Genomic DNA, 14,926 nt, shown 5'->3' with positions numbered 1-14,926 from the left:
ACAGGAAATGGCAAGAGGATTTTCTTTATTTGAGGAGGCACTGTTAGTTTTTGAGGCACAGGCCCAAATGCAGAACGGTACACAAAGGTTGCAGCAGCTATTCAGAATGCCATCCAGTGTCATTGTTCCATAAAGAGAAAAAAAGAGTTACTACCCAGACATCACTGGATTGTTTTTTCAAGAAGGTAGATAAAACTGAATTTAGCAAGGAACCATGCATTTATGGCATTTTTGCAGATGGTATGAGAATGTAAATAGATTCAATATCACAGTGATCACATGATTGGGAGTCTGTCCCACTGGCTTATAAACGGTAGCCTGGGAGCTGTTGGTAACAGTGCAGATCCAGTGTTCAGGGCATCAAATGATTGCGCTCTCAGCACAGAACAGTGACTCCAGCTGTAAGCATATTGCAGCTTGACGTTAAAGAACTCTCCGTGCAGTCACATATATGTTTACAAACAGCGTTAAGGCCGGGTTCACATAAATGCTAATTGAGTAGAAATGCCTCTCACCTGCCAGCATGCTGTAGAGAAGCTCTCTGTGTGGAAGCAGTGATCCCTTCGCAGAGGTCTGACACCCCCTCTGCTGAGGCAGAGCCAAAGCTCTACAACCAGCAGGGAACGTGAGCTTTGCTGACTGCAGAGCTACAGGTCTGACTCAGTTGGGGGCATGCCCCACCTCTGCAGAGAGCTCGCTGCTTTCTCATAGATGGCAAGTATACCAAACTTCAGATGCTGGCAATGAAAAGTGTTTCTTCTCTGGCTCAGCAGCTTTGGAAAGAAAACAAACTTTAAAACTTTGCTCACCTTTTGTTTTAATGCAACTGGAATGTATTTAGCCGATTTTAGTGGGATTTATTATCAGTTTTGTACAATATTAATAAATCTATGATAAAGTATGAAGGATGTGCTGAAAACGTACCAACTGCTCCCCTGAGAGTACTTCAAGTAATTTTATCAGCATTCGTCCATCTCTTAGGTCCAGGTAGAGATCTGAAATCCGACAGCTCACAAAAGCAAGATGTGAGTTCACCCATTTTGTAAACGTCTTTTTTTGCACAGCTTCACGTTCATCTGAAATGCAAAACACATATTGATCTTACAGTGGATTCTATACGAAACCTTATTGGGACTGGAACCTCTGTCAGGTTTTCTTACTGTATGCATTCCTTCTTTGGAGATTTCCTCTAATGCCCTGTACACACGGTCAGACTTTCAGACGGAAAATGTGCGATCGGATCGTGTTGTCGGAAAATCTGATTGTGTGTGGGCTCCATCTGACTTTTTCCGTCGGAGTTTCTGACACACAAAGTTTGAGAGCAGTATCTAAAATTTTCCAACAACAAAATCCGATTGTTTAAATTCCGATCGTGTGTAGACAATTCCGACGGACAAAGTGCCATGCATGCTCAGAATAAATTACGATATGAAAGCTATTGGCTACTGGCCCGTTTATAGTCCCGTTGTGCGTTTTCTAGGTCACAGCGTTTAGAACGATCAGATTTTCTGACAACTTTGTGTGACCGCGTGTATGCAACATAAGTTTTGCCCAAAATCTGTCGGAAAAAATCAGACGTGGTAGAAATGTCCGACCGTGTATGGGGCATTACACTCTGCTTTCAGAGACATCTGGCAATGACACAGATGTCCCTACTCTTCCCCATGCCAATAAAAAATGTATTTATATCTGTCTTGTCCTGCTGTAGAGATTTCACCCTGTTGTGCTAATACAATAGAAAGATAAAATCTGATTTAGGCTTAGTTTACACTTGTGGTTGAGTGACAGTAAAAACACGTGGTTGAGATGCCTTTTTACCACCCCCAACTGCTTTCCCCACTGTCGCTTTTGGTGGGCAGCACCATCCTCCAAACGCGACTCATTTAAGTGAATAGGGCCACACCACAACTGCCCTGCGCTTTGCCGCAGATCGCACTTCAGAGGGCCAAAGCAAGTTTAAACAAGCCCAAGAGGAGGCATATATACAGTACATGGAAGGAAAACAAATGAACAAGATGTAGAGGCTGACAATTTTGTATTCTTTAATAGCTGAAGTAAAGTGGATTGCCCTGTCTCTTGTGGAGCAGAGCTGTAAAATATATCTTACCCATAAGAAGCATTGGTCATGTAGACAGAATTGGAAAAAGGCATACAAATACATCTATTCAGCCCTTCTTATTCTGACATCAACCTAACAATAAACTCCTCCTATTTGCTCCCCTTTTTTGTCTCTTAGAAATACATACTGCACCATTGAATTTGTTTTATTATATCTGTTCAATAGATGCAAAAAAGTATGTGTTGGTCCTGCCAGAAATCCAATGAGCTAATAACTTCCTGCTCTAAAAAAAACTTTAATGTTGTTTGAAACATTTGGGGTGGAATCAATGTTTTATTAGTTAGCCAATTGTACCTGCAAGGGCTTTAATCCTCGATCGCTCAAACATACGAGCAGAGCTGTTGTCATTGTCCAGGTCATCTTCAGTGGCTTCCCAGCGAGAATTCACACGGCTATACTGCTGTTCAATTTCCAGATGATCAAAGTCCGTGGTTTGCATTTTCTTTTATTGTCCAGTTATATTTCAGCACTAAATGATCATTCCTAAAAAAAAAAAAAAAAAAAAAAAAAAGATCATTCCTAAAGAACAGAAACATACCAATTACCTATCAGCAGCTGACCTGCCATATGAATAGTCACAGTGGGCTCCCACCCTAGATCTAATCTCCACTTGCTCTGCTCCCTCCTCACTCCCTTTAAACTGCATATCATAGGGGTGCACAGTCTATTGCATTAGAGTGTGCACCTCAAAGCTCAAAAACATGTATGTGTGTGTGCATGTGTATATATACTGATGGTGTCAGTAGGGCAGTGGATGGTGTCAGTATTTTTTTTGAACTATTATTATTATTCGATTTTTTTATTACTTTTTACAATTAAATTTTAGTATTTGATTTTTTTATTATCTTTTACAATTTAATTTTTTTAACCTTTTTTTTTTTTTTTTTTTAGGAGATCCGTTAGGGGGCTTTGGTGAAATATCAGAGGTTTAAACAGGGGGGAATCTGCAACACACAGGGTGAATAGGGTGTGCCTAGGCACACCTTTCACACCCTGAGCGCACACCTATGCTGCATGTACTTTATGTTTTTATTATTTATGTTAAACATTTATTGCCTAAGCGAGAATGATGTCCTGACAGTCCCCTAACCCCTGATCCATAGGCTTCCCTTTTTCATCTTTTATACAAAACAAGTTTAATACAATAACAAAAAAAGAAGGAGGTGAGGGCTCCCAGATAAGCAGATCTTGCATTTTCATGCAAGGTACACTTTAAAGTTCACCTGTCTTCAGACTATGGACATTTACCTCTTGACGTTTGCAGGAACTGACCCTTTAGGTGGGCGTGTTGGCAGGGGCCAGTATAGTGATTACATAATCAGGAACCCATCCTACTGGCTATTGATCACCAGTAGTTGATCATGAAGTGTCAGTGATAGCATGGTTACATTTCTGGGGGCACTGATTGAGCAATTCCAGAACAACACATTGATGCATATACAGTATCTCACAAAAGTGAGTGCACCCCTCACATTTTTGTAAATATTTTATTATATCTTTTCATGTAACAACACTGAAGAAATGACACTTTGCTACAATGTAAAGTAGTGAGTATAACAGTGTAAATTTTCTGTCCCCTCAAAATAACTTAACACACAGCCGTTAATGTCTAAACCGATGGCAACAAAGTGAGTGGTGTACTCACTTTTGTGAGATACTGTATATGGCAGCTGGGTGTTAGGTCCACCTGCCTATTTGTATTAAACTATGGTAAAGGGGTTAAAAAATTTCCATATTCTTAACAAGCAGGAAATTAGCTTTAAAACAAGCCCTCACCCACCTCTCTAGCTGCTTTTTATTGTGAAGTTATTCATCCTCAAATATCCTCAGTGGTCACATGATTTGAGGCCAGTTCTCACTGACTACTGATCATTAGTCCAGACCAAGAGCTGTTTTCGCAAGCTCGATCTTTGTGTTGGGAGCACGCAGTGAGCATGCTCTCAGCACAAAAACATTGGCTGCCTAGTGACATGCGTGTGTCGCATGTGTGCGTTAAAGCCCACCTTTTTTCCAAGTTTTTGTCCATGTTTTGGACGGTCGTAAAGGGGATATGACACATTCAGATGGCTGATTAGAGCCATACTCTTCTTAGATCAGCAAATTTCTGCAGCAGGTAAGGCCAGTATGTTTGCAATCAACCATGCACAGCAAGTCTGTACAAATCAATGACATTCTGACGCTGTCCACAGCGATTCACATTTAATAACACATGGATCGATTTCCTGCATTTAGGGACAGATGTGCGCTATTGGATGCAATTAGTCTACTGGATGTTTACATAAGAGAACTGACAGGCTGCCAAGATTTTGGATTTGGCCAGGGAGCGTGCAACCTCTCTCTTTTCTATGTCCGTCATTGAAACTGCATTTCCGATCACCACTCACAAGCGCATTGACAACACGCATTCACAGTGCTAATCTATCAATCATAGCAGATAGGCGGATCTCAATTTTTATTTAGCTGTAGCCTGTGTGTGCTGCCTGTGCTTGTCAGCACACAAAGCAGCCGGATGTAACAGGGTAGTACTGGGGGGATCCTGCACACAGTAGTGTCTCCACTGAGGCAGCACTAGAAAATGGAGCCACCATAAATGACCATGCGGTCATGTGCACTGCTCCATGTACACCATAGTCCATCTTGGTAGTGAGAAAGAGAGGGTGGCTACACGTCTACTTGGAGTGAGACTATGGAGAACAAACGTAGCCACCCTCTAAGCCCCTGTACACACGGTAGGAGATTCTGCCAACCAAATCCGTCGGATTTTGTCCGTCAGATTTAGTCTGACGGATTGTGTCCGAAACTGTTGCATACACACGGTCGGACTAAGTTGTCGAAAAAATCCAATCTTTCAGAGCGTGATGACGTAATTTCGTTACGATGGGACTACATTCAGGCTAGTAGCCAATAGCTTTGATGTAGGAATTTGATCTGAGCATGCGTGGCACTTGGTCCGATCAAAATTCTCTACACACGATCGGATAAGGTCCGACCGGCCCAGTTGGTCGGGAAATATTTGGAAAATTGGGTCCGACAGAGATTCGGACGGAATCAGTCTGATGCATACCACACACAGTCGGATTATCTGACGACACGGTCCGATAAGACACATTCCGACGGATTCTCCGATCGTGTGTATGCGGCATAACAGGAAGTTGGATCACAGCAGCAAAAAAAGTAATATTTGGAGGAGGCCGAGAGCAATAGAATGTACTCTTTTGAGTTATGAATACATACCTGAATAAACTAAATACATTTTTTTTAAGCCAGAGTTTAGTGTCACTTAAATAAGCATTTACAGAAGTGAGTCTGATTTTGCAAGTTCTAGCTTTAGTAAATAAACCCCATTGTGTACTTAAAAGTGGAGTATGCCTGTATAATACAACATAGACTTTTACAATACCTGTGGTATGGTATACGAGTATACAAAAGACAAATAAACACATAGACATATGAGTGGGAAAAACAGACAGCATCTTGCAGTATGATTCCATAACCCTTCTTGTAAGGAAGGCAACATGTCTACTCTGTATATTTACTTAGCGATAAAATGCCAGACATTGTTTACTAATCATAGTGAGAGATGAAATAAGAGCTGCCATATGCATACATAGTGCATCTGATCTGGTCTATTTATTGGTTTCTAATGGACTTTCCATTCATTTACATTGAGTGAGTGTCAGACCACCAGTCAAAAACTAGAGAGGTGCAGCCCTTACTAGACCAAGCAGGAGAATCTGGTTATTTAAATGTGCCCTTGAGATCTTTTTTTTTTTTTTTTTTTGCCCTTGAGATCTTTAATTGGAACATTAGTGTCATTGATGCGAAAGTGCTGATGTTATTCGCTGAGATTCCGGTTCCTTGGATAGTTATGAATGAGAAGGAGGGGCAAAAATTACAACTGTCAACTTTTTTTTTCCCTTCATGGGAAATGTGAGCCTGAAGGGCAAGTAGAACAAGCTAATATTATCACAACATCAACATCTCAGAGCTTCGACGGGGCGGCAGCTCACAGTGCATGAACGAACCTATAATGACCAATCAGCAGCAACATCTTACTAGCCATACTACAGTAAAATAATAAAACGATTGTTCCACTGTACACATTACATTGTACATCAGACTGCCTCAATGAAAAAAATGTTCTCTACACTATTAATTCTTCATACGAACAAAAAAAAGCTTTTTATTTATTTATTTATTTATTTATTTATTTATTTTTTGGCTCTAGTCACCTATACACACATGCCATTTGGCAGTAAACCTATGGTGTTTTTTTTTTGTAAATTCTTTATTTAAGAAGGATAAGCATGTGGAAATACAGAACCCATCACAATGATATGTATTAAGCCAACAGTAAACTCCCCCAAAGGCAATCAATATTACAACCTATGGTGTTTTAATTTCCATGTCAGTAGTTCATAGCACAGTGCTAAGAAAAACGAACCCCCCCCCCCCCCCCCCAAGTGTTCTGATCCTAAACTATCACTAAATGTAATGCGCACACCCTGATGCCGCATACACACAATCAGAATTCTCTTCGGAGAAAGCTCTGATGGTTTTCGCGTCGGAATTCCAATGGAATTCCGCTCAAACTGTCTTGCCTACACACAGTCACACCAAATTGCAACCCCCCCCCCCCCCCAGTTGCTACACATGATTAGAAAATACCGCTTTCAAATAGATCGTACAATAATCGTAACGTTAGTACAGAGCTTTCGAGAGCCGATCATGACAGTTCATCCGATATTATTCTATCGGACATGCACAAAAAAAAATTCATACGATGCCAGATCGTACGATTTTCGTTTAATCAGTACAGCTATCATTCGAAAATGCAATACAAATGCATTACAACACATGACATCACTTTCAAATTTTTTCTCTCTCGTACAGGAATTTTTGTGACTTTAGTAAACTCACCAGATTCGATCTGAGATTAGCAGGCAAAAAAAAAAAACGGACGATTATTCATCCGATAATCTCATAATGTGTACTGGGCATTACGTTACTTCTCTCAGCACTCCAGTGCTGTCATGGCTGCAGCATCACTCCTCCTCTCTCTTCCTGATCTCACAGGAAGCCATAGACTCCTGCTGCCATCAGTCAAACGGGGGGGGGGGGGGATGGTGGCTTACCAGAGCTGTGTGTGCCTACATACGCACATAGCCCTGCTTGAGACCCAGCGGGAGCCTTCTTAGGGCCCAGCTTACTACAGGAGGTACCTGAAGGAGGGAATAGTTGAAAGTGGTGGCAGGGACTGCCAGCAAAGGAGGTAAGCAAACTTCCTGTGTAATATTGCACAGAGCAGATAAGTGTGACCTCTTTTTTATTAAAGAAAAAAAAAAAGCTAACAAGCTGTTGTGTGCCCATGTACACTTTGCCTTTAAGTGGATAAACAACGGCAGCTCTATAATAGTTTATAGTACAGGCATACCCCGCTTTTAAGTACACAGTGGAGTTTATTTACTAAAGCTGGAAAGTGCAAAATCAGGCTCACTTCTGCATAGAAGCCAATGAGCTTCTAACCCCAGCTTGTTCAATTAAGCTTTGGTAATAAAACCTGGAAGCTCATTGGATTCTATGCAGAAGTGAGCCTGATTTTGCACTTTCTAGCTTTAGTATATAAACCCCATTGTGTACTTAAAAGTGGGGTATGCCTGTACATACATATGAGCAATGAACCAATTATGTATAAATATAGACAAATACAAGTACAGATCAAGATGGAGGAATTCCAATGCTGATATTATACAACCCATGCTTGAATATTTTATTTTTACATCACTAAGGGGGAGATTTACTAAAACTTGAACACTGAGAATCTGGTACAGCTGTGCATGGTAGCCAATCAGCTTCCAAATTTAGCTTGGTAAATTAAGCTTTGACAATAAAACCTGGAAGCTGATTGGTTTCTATGCAGCGCTGAACCACAAACTGCACGCTTCAGCTTTAGTTAATAACCCCTTAAATCCCAAGCACAAAACAACAGTCTTTCTTTATATTCAAAGCAGTATCCCCCTTGGCTGTATCCCCTTCTCCCTTTAAACCTATTATACTATATGCCTTAAAAAATATCTGACATTAACAGATATTAAATAAGAACGCTTAGTTAGTGTCGCTTACCTCTTTAAATGAGTGAATTCTAAGAATGAGGTTCAGCCATGGTTCCTGATAACACTGCGCTGACTGTCCACAGCACTCTGGCATCAATTGATAACACCTGACACAAGTAGGCGAGCGGGAGAACAGCTGAACAGACTCGCATACGGTGACGTTAGTGCCAAATGGCTGACATACATATTGATTGACTCACAATTTCTGTAAGTCTGAAAACATGATAGCTAGATATGTACTGAATAACATATAATGTCTGTGTTAAGACTAAAATTATGATTCAACGGTACATCAAAAATTGTAGTCTTGTAATAATATCCTGTTTACAGAAAGTAGAACTTTACCCAAATTTTATAACACAATTTGGTTGGAACGAGCTAGGGTTTGATCCTCTGATGGGTCTTACTGGCATCTCTAAGGGCTTGTTTACGCATCATCTGAAGAGAGGTGCATTATCGAACACTCTTCAGAGGACATTTGAGGATGATGAGGAGGCGCTATGTCGCTTACTCATCGCCTAACATTGTAAGAAGGTCTAAAAGGTCTAAAGTTGGCCTAAACTAGAAGAAATGTGTTTGAAATTTTTTGTTTTAAGAATTTTCATTTAATTTTCTAATGGTTAGTAGGTCAAATCAACAATCATTTTCGAAACAGAGTGTTGAGAAAATTCCAAGGTCGGGATGGAAAATTCTTTGTGAATAAATGCATTTCTAACAGTAAAGGTGGTTTTAGTCTGGTAAAGTCCATTCATTTGAAAGACAAATGTTTTTTTGAAGTACTTTTAAACGTCATTCAGCAAGTCATTGAATGTACTGATGAGAATCTTTGTATGAATGTTTGTAAGAAAATCTACTAGGGTATGGCCACCTTAACCATTTTCACATTGCTACTAAAAGTGTGTTTTGTGTTTTTGTCTTTGCTCTGATTGGAGACATTTCCTATCACTTCATGCCCTAACAGGAAGTCAGTGAATGGTTCAACCCCACCTTACAGGAACTTTACTCCTTACTGACCCTAATCGTTGGTACTCCAAAGGGGTTGAATATCTGTCACTTATACAATGCACAAGGCTTTAAATCTTTCTATCAGCTGAGACTTGACTTCGACTTGCCACGCTCCTACCTGTTCTACTACTATCAGCTCAGACATGCTATCAGAGCACAGTTTGGCTCCCTAAATGACCCTACCAACCTACCTCCACTAGAGAAACTGCCGAGACAACCTGACCTAACTAAACTTATATCTACCTATTACGCTGCTTTAACCACTTGCCGCCCGCCCTATAGCAAATAGACGGCGGCAAAGTGGTTGCATAATCCTGACCGGACGTCATATGACGTGATCAGGATTATGAGCCACTGCGCGCCCCCGGGGGCGTGCATCGCGGCGATCGCTGTTGCGGGGTGTCAGTCTGACACCCGGCAACTACGATCTTGGTAAAGAGTCTCCGACGGACAAGGTATGCCACCCTAGACCACCAGGGATTCCAGTCAGTGCGACAATGGATGCCAATCAGTGCCCATAATGGATGCCAATCAGTGCACACAATGGGCATCACTGATTGGCATGCATTATTGATTGGCACTGATTGGCATCCATCAGTACAATATATAATAATACAATGCTGCCTATCAGTTCCCATCTGTGCCGCCTATCAGTGCCTACCCATGCCCACCTGTGCCGACTACCCATGCCCACCTGTGCCGCGTACCCATGCCCACCTGTGCCGCCTACCTATGCCCACCTGTGCCACCTAACCCATGCCCACCTGTGCCACCTATCCATGCCCATCCATGCCAATCCGTGCCAATTTGTGCCACCTATCAGTGCCCATCCGTGTCGCCCATCAGTGCCACCCATCAGTGCCGCCTATCAGTGCCACATATTGGTGTCCATCAATGCCACCTCATCAGTGCCACTTCATTGGTGCCACCTCATCGGTGCCCATCAGTGCCGCCTTATCATTGCCCATCAGTGTAACCCCATCAGTGCCCATCAGTGAAGGAGAAAACTTACTTATTTGCAAAGTTTTGAAACTGAAACAAAAAAAAAACATTTTTTTTTTCAAAATTTTCGGCATTTTTTTATTTGTTTAGCAAAAAATAAAAACCGTAGAGGTGATCAAATACCACCAAAAGAAAGCACTATTTGTGGGAAAAAGATGATAAAAATGTCATTTGGGTACAGTGTAGCATGACCGCGCAATTGTCATTCAAAGTGCGACAGCGCTGAAAGCTCAAAATTGGTCTGGGCAGGAAGGTGTTTAAGTGCCCGGTATTGAAGTGGTTAATTACTGATTTTAACCCCAGATTTAATAAGGCCCAGGAAAAAATGGATCTCTATGGACATTTCCCTTGCGAGGATGGCTGGACAGAGTTTAGTGACACGTACAAAACCTCAGTTATATCATCAAGGGACCATATTATACAGGTAAAATTTTTACATCAATCTCACCTCACCCCATCTAGGCTGCAAAAGAAGGGTTTGTTATCAACGGCCAGATGTTTTCGTGGATGCGGCCAACATGCCGACTTTCTGCACTGTTTCTGGGCATGACCAATGGTTCAGAACTTTTGGATTGAAGTGGGCTCTTTCATCTCTTTGGCTCTAGGCCCCCCTAACATTGTTCACCCGAAGAATTGTCTGCTGGGCATCTTTGTCAACTTGCAGATACCAGCACATGCCAAGAGATTATTATATATTTTGATATATTATATTATATATTTGACACTGTATACCAATGACTGTCCAAGTTTTGTTTTGTACCTGTTTATTGTTTTTTGTTGGTTTGTCCAAAACGTAATAAAAATATCTTTAACCACTAGGCGTCCGCGCTATAGCCGAAAGACGGCTACAGCATGGACTCAAATTGCTGGGAGGAGGTCCCTGTTTACGGACGCGCATTGGGGAAGTTCTGTGTTGGCCGTGTCCCTTGGACACAGCCAATCCCAGATCGTGCTAAATAGCCACAGCTGCCATTTAGCACTCGATCACAGTGTCCAATGAGAGGTGATCTCATATGTAAACATATGAGATCATCTCTCATCGCCGGCTCTCCCTCCTAGCACAGAGACAGCGTGTGAGGAGGGAGAGCAAACGGCTGCAGCTTGTGAGTTAAAGAAATATGTCCCCAGTGCCATCTGTCTCCAGTGCCACCTGTCAGTGCCATATGACCCCAGTGTCACCTGTCAGTGTCATATGTCCTCAGTGCCACCTGTCAGTGCCATCTGTCATCAGTGCCACGTATAAGTGCCATCTGTCATCAGTGTCACCTGTCATCAGTGCCACGTATTAGTGCCATCTGTCATCAGTGTCATTAGTGCCATCTGTCATCAGTGCCACCTGTCAGTGTCACGTGCCATCTGTTATCAGTGTCACGTGCCATCTGTTATCAGTGTCACGTGTCATCAGTGCCATCTGTCATCAGTGTCACGTGTCATCAGTGCCACGTATTAGTGCATCTGTCGTCAGTGCCACATATTAATGCCACTGTCATCAGTGCCACATATTAGTGCCATCTCATCAGTGTCACGTGTCATCAGTGCCACGTATTAGTGCCATTTGTCATCAGTGCCATCTGTCATCAGTGCCACGTATCAGTGCCACATCAGTGTCATGTGTCATTGCCCTGGTGCTCCTAGTGTAATAGGTAGTCAACAAGTTAGATGTGTAGGCTGTGAAAAAGTCCCACACATGTGGTATCGTAATACTCAGGAGGAGAAGCAGAATGTGGTTTGGGGTATCATTTGTGGTATACACATGCCATGTGAGAGAAATAACCTATTGCAATGACAATTTTGTGGGGGGAAAAAAAAATCGTAATTTTGCAAAGAATTGTGGGAAAAATGATAACATCAAAAACCTCCCCATGCAGCTTACTAAATACCTTGAAATGTCTACTTTCAAAAAAAGGGGTCATTTGGGGGGTATTTGTACTTTCCTGGCTTGTTCGGGTCATAAGAATTGAGATAGGCCACCAGTGCATCAGGTGTGATCAATTTTTTATGATTTGCACCACAGCTTATAGACTCTCTAACTTTCACAAAGACCAAATAATATCCACTAATTTGGGTTATTTTTACCAAAGATATGTAGCAGTATAAATTGTGGCCAAAATTTATGAAGAAAAATCATTAATTTGCAAAATTTTATCACAGAAACTGAGAAAAATTCGTTTTTTTTCAAAATTTTCGGTCTTTTTTCATTTATAAAGGAAAAAATAAAAAACCCAGAGGTGATCAAATACCACCAAAAGAAAGCTCTATTTGTATGAAAAAAAGGACAAAAAAATAATTTGAGTACAGTATTACATGACTGAGTAATTGTCCTTCAATGTGTGAGAGAGCGCTGAAAGCTGAAAATTGGTCTGGTCACGAGGGGGGTTTAAGTGCCCAGTTGTCAAGTGGTTAAAAAAAAACAGGAAGTCAGTGGAAACTTCCCAAAAGGACAAAGAAAGCAATAAAAATTTGACAGATGGTCCAAACATTTTTCTACCACATCCAAAATAAATACAATTTTGACTGGCGTTGCCATATAAAGAGTAATTTAACATAAACCTTTGTACTCTCTTGAAAAAAATAAAAGAATTATATTTGGGACTTTTCTGATTTTATATATTATAATACTCTATATGTTAAAATCCTTTTTTTGTTCATAAATAAGTAAAACAACTAGTAAAAATATAATTCAGGGTATATATAAATCTATTTATTTGATTATCTTACTGCACCTTTACATAAGAACATGATTATTGGAAACATTTTATTTTTAAACCATTATTTCTCCCATCCCATCTCCCCCAGTATTCCTATAGAATTCACGTATAACTTCTAGTGTGCTCGTGGATCAGCATCCCCTTCATAAGGACAGAGAATGGACAATGAGATGCTCATAATGACTAAAAAGATCAACATTTTAAAAAAAATTGTCCAACAAGACAATTGACAAGACAAGAGTCCAACAGTTTTTAACTGCCCCCATTGGGCATATCACATGGTCAAACACCCACGCATGGCAGAAATTAATTGAGGGTCCCCTGGAACCACCCATGATTTCGGTGGTGCTAACCTTCCCAGTTATTTTAAGAACAAAAATGTATTTTTGCTGGGTTTCTACTTTAAAGAGTAAGTTCACCATTGAATTACTCTATGTACATTTAATAGCCATATAACACATGCACCCTGGAAAATGCAAAGCGCCATGTTTGACTTATGTCTGTACTCCAGTTGTCCAGCAATCAGCTTTGGAAACTGCTTGCCTTTTTACCAGTGACACCATGTAACTTATGATGCCACTCTGCCCCTCCTCCTATCTATATCTTTGACAGCATCAGCAGACATAGGAAATATTTTTGAATCTAGGTTTGCAATCACAAAATGTAGATCGTATCTAGATGATGCATGGTGTCACTGGAAAATGGACAGCAGTTTCCAGTGCTATGTGATGCACAACCAGGGCTCTGTTAGCCCCCGTACACACGGTCGGAAATTCCGACCACAAAATCCGTCAGATTTTTTCAGACGGATTTTGTCCGAAACTGGTGTTGCATACACACAGTCAGACAAAGGTGTTGGAAAATCCGATTGTTCGGAGCGTGATGACGTTCGTTTGTTACGACGGGACTACGTTCAGGCTAGTAGCCAATAGCTTTGGTCTCGTAATTTGATCTGGGCATGCATGGTACTTTGTCCGTTGGAATTCTCTACAAACGATCAGACAAAGTCCGATCGGATTTTGTTGTCGGAAAATTTGAGATCCTGCTCTCAAATTTTTTCTGTCTGAATTTCTGACAGAAAAAGTCAGATAGAGCCCACACACGATCGGATTTTCCGACAACATAATCCGATCTGACCTTTTCCGTCTGGATTTCCGACCGTGTGTACAAGGGCACATCGCACTGAATCACATAGGAATCACACAGGTACTGTGGAGTGCGTTCCTGTGTAATTCTGGTGTAAACTGGCACTAAGTGTTTTGGGATCTGAATCATTTTTATTTACTTTTTTTTAAATTCTTTAACCGCTTGCTTACTGGGCACTAGGGATGAGCCGAACACCCCCCGGTTTGGTTTGCACCAGAACTTTCGAACGGACGAAAATTCGTACGAACTTTAGAACCCCATTGAAGTCTATGGGACTCGAAAGTTCGAAATTAAAAGTGCTAATTTTAATGGCTAATATGCAAGATACTGTCCTAAAAAGGGTTTGGGACCTGGATCCTGCCCCAGGGGACATGGGTCAATGCCTAAAATGTTTTTAAAAATGGCAGTTTTGGCAGGAGCACTGATTTTAATGACGATTAAAGTGAAAAAAAGAAAAAGTGAAATATTCCTTTAAATATCGTGCCTGGGGGGTGTCCATAGTATGCCTGTGAAGTGCCACGTGTTTCCTGTGTTTAGAACAGTCCCTGCACAAAATGACATTTAACGGAAATAACGTCATTTAAAACTGCTTGCAGTTTTAATGTTATATCTGGTTCCGGCAATATGAATGAAAATCATTCAGAAAAATGGCATGGGTAGCCCCCCTGCCCATTACCAGCCCCTTTGGGTCTTGCACAGATATTAAGGGGAACCCCGTACCCATATTAAAAAAAGGAAATACGTGTAGCCCCCAGGCCCTATATACTCAGAACAGCAGTATACAGGCGGTGCAAACAAGACAGGGACTGTGTAGGTTTGTTGTGTTAAGTAGA

General features: G+C 41.2%; 1 protein-coding gene across 3 annotated transcripts in view; it reads right to left on the bottom strand.

Annotated features, from left to right (window-relative positions):
- Window positions 1–14,926, bottom strand: part of SPTB (spectrin beta, erythrocytic) — a 205,057-nt gene that overhangs the window by 151,600 nt on the left and 38,531 nt on the right. For 2 of the 3 annotated variants that reach the window (XM_077464649.1, XM_077464650.1), the window contains 2 exons: window positions 2,414–2,602; window positions 925–1,076 (listed from right to left, as the gene is read on the bottom strand). In XM_077464649.1, coding sequence (XP_077320775.1) covers window positions 925–1,076; window positions 2,414–2,558 — 297 coding nt within the window. In that variant the 5' untranslated portion in view covers window positions 2,559–2,602. Of the gene's footprint in view, window positions 1–924; window positions 1,077–2,413; window positions 2,603–8,242; window positions 8,373–14,926 lie in introns of those variants that run through there. The other variant, XM_077464651.1, reaches the window with a different exon arrangement.

This window comes from Lithobates pipiens, unplaced genomic scaffold, assembly GCF_037356315.1.
Source record: "Lithobates pipiens isolate NorthernLeopardFrog02 unplaced genomic scaffold, aLitPip1_a1.2 Scaffold_30, whole genome shotgun sequence".
Classification (NCBI taxonomy): domain Eukaryota; kingdom Metazoa; phylum Chordata; class Amphibia; order Anura; family Ranidae; genus Lithobates; species Lithobates pipiens.
This window is presented reverse-complemented; position numbering and strand designations above follow the sequence as displayed.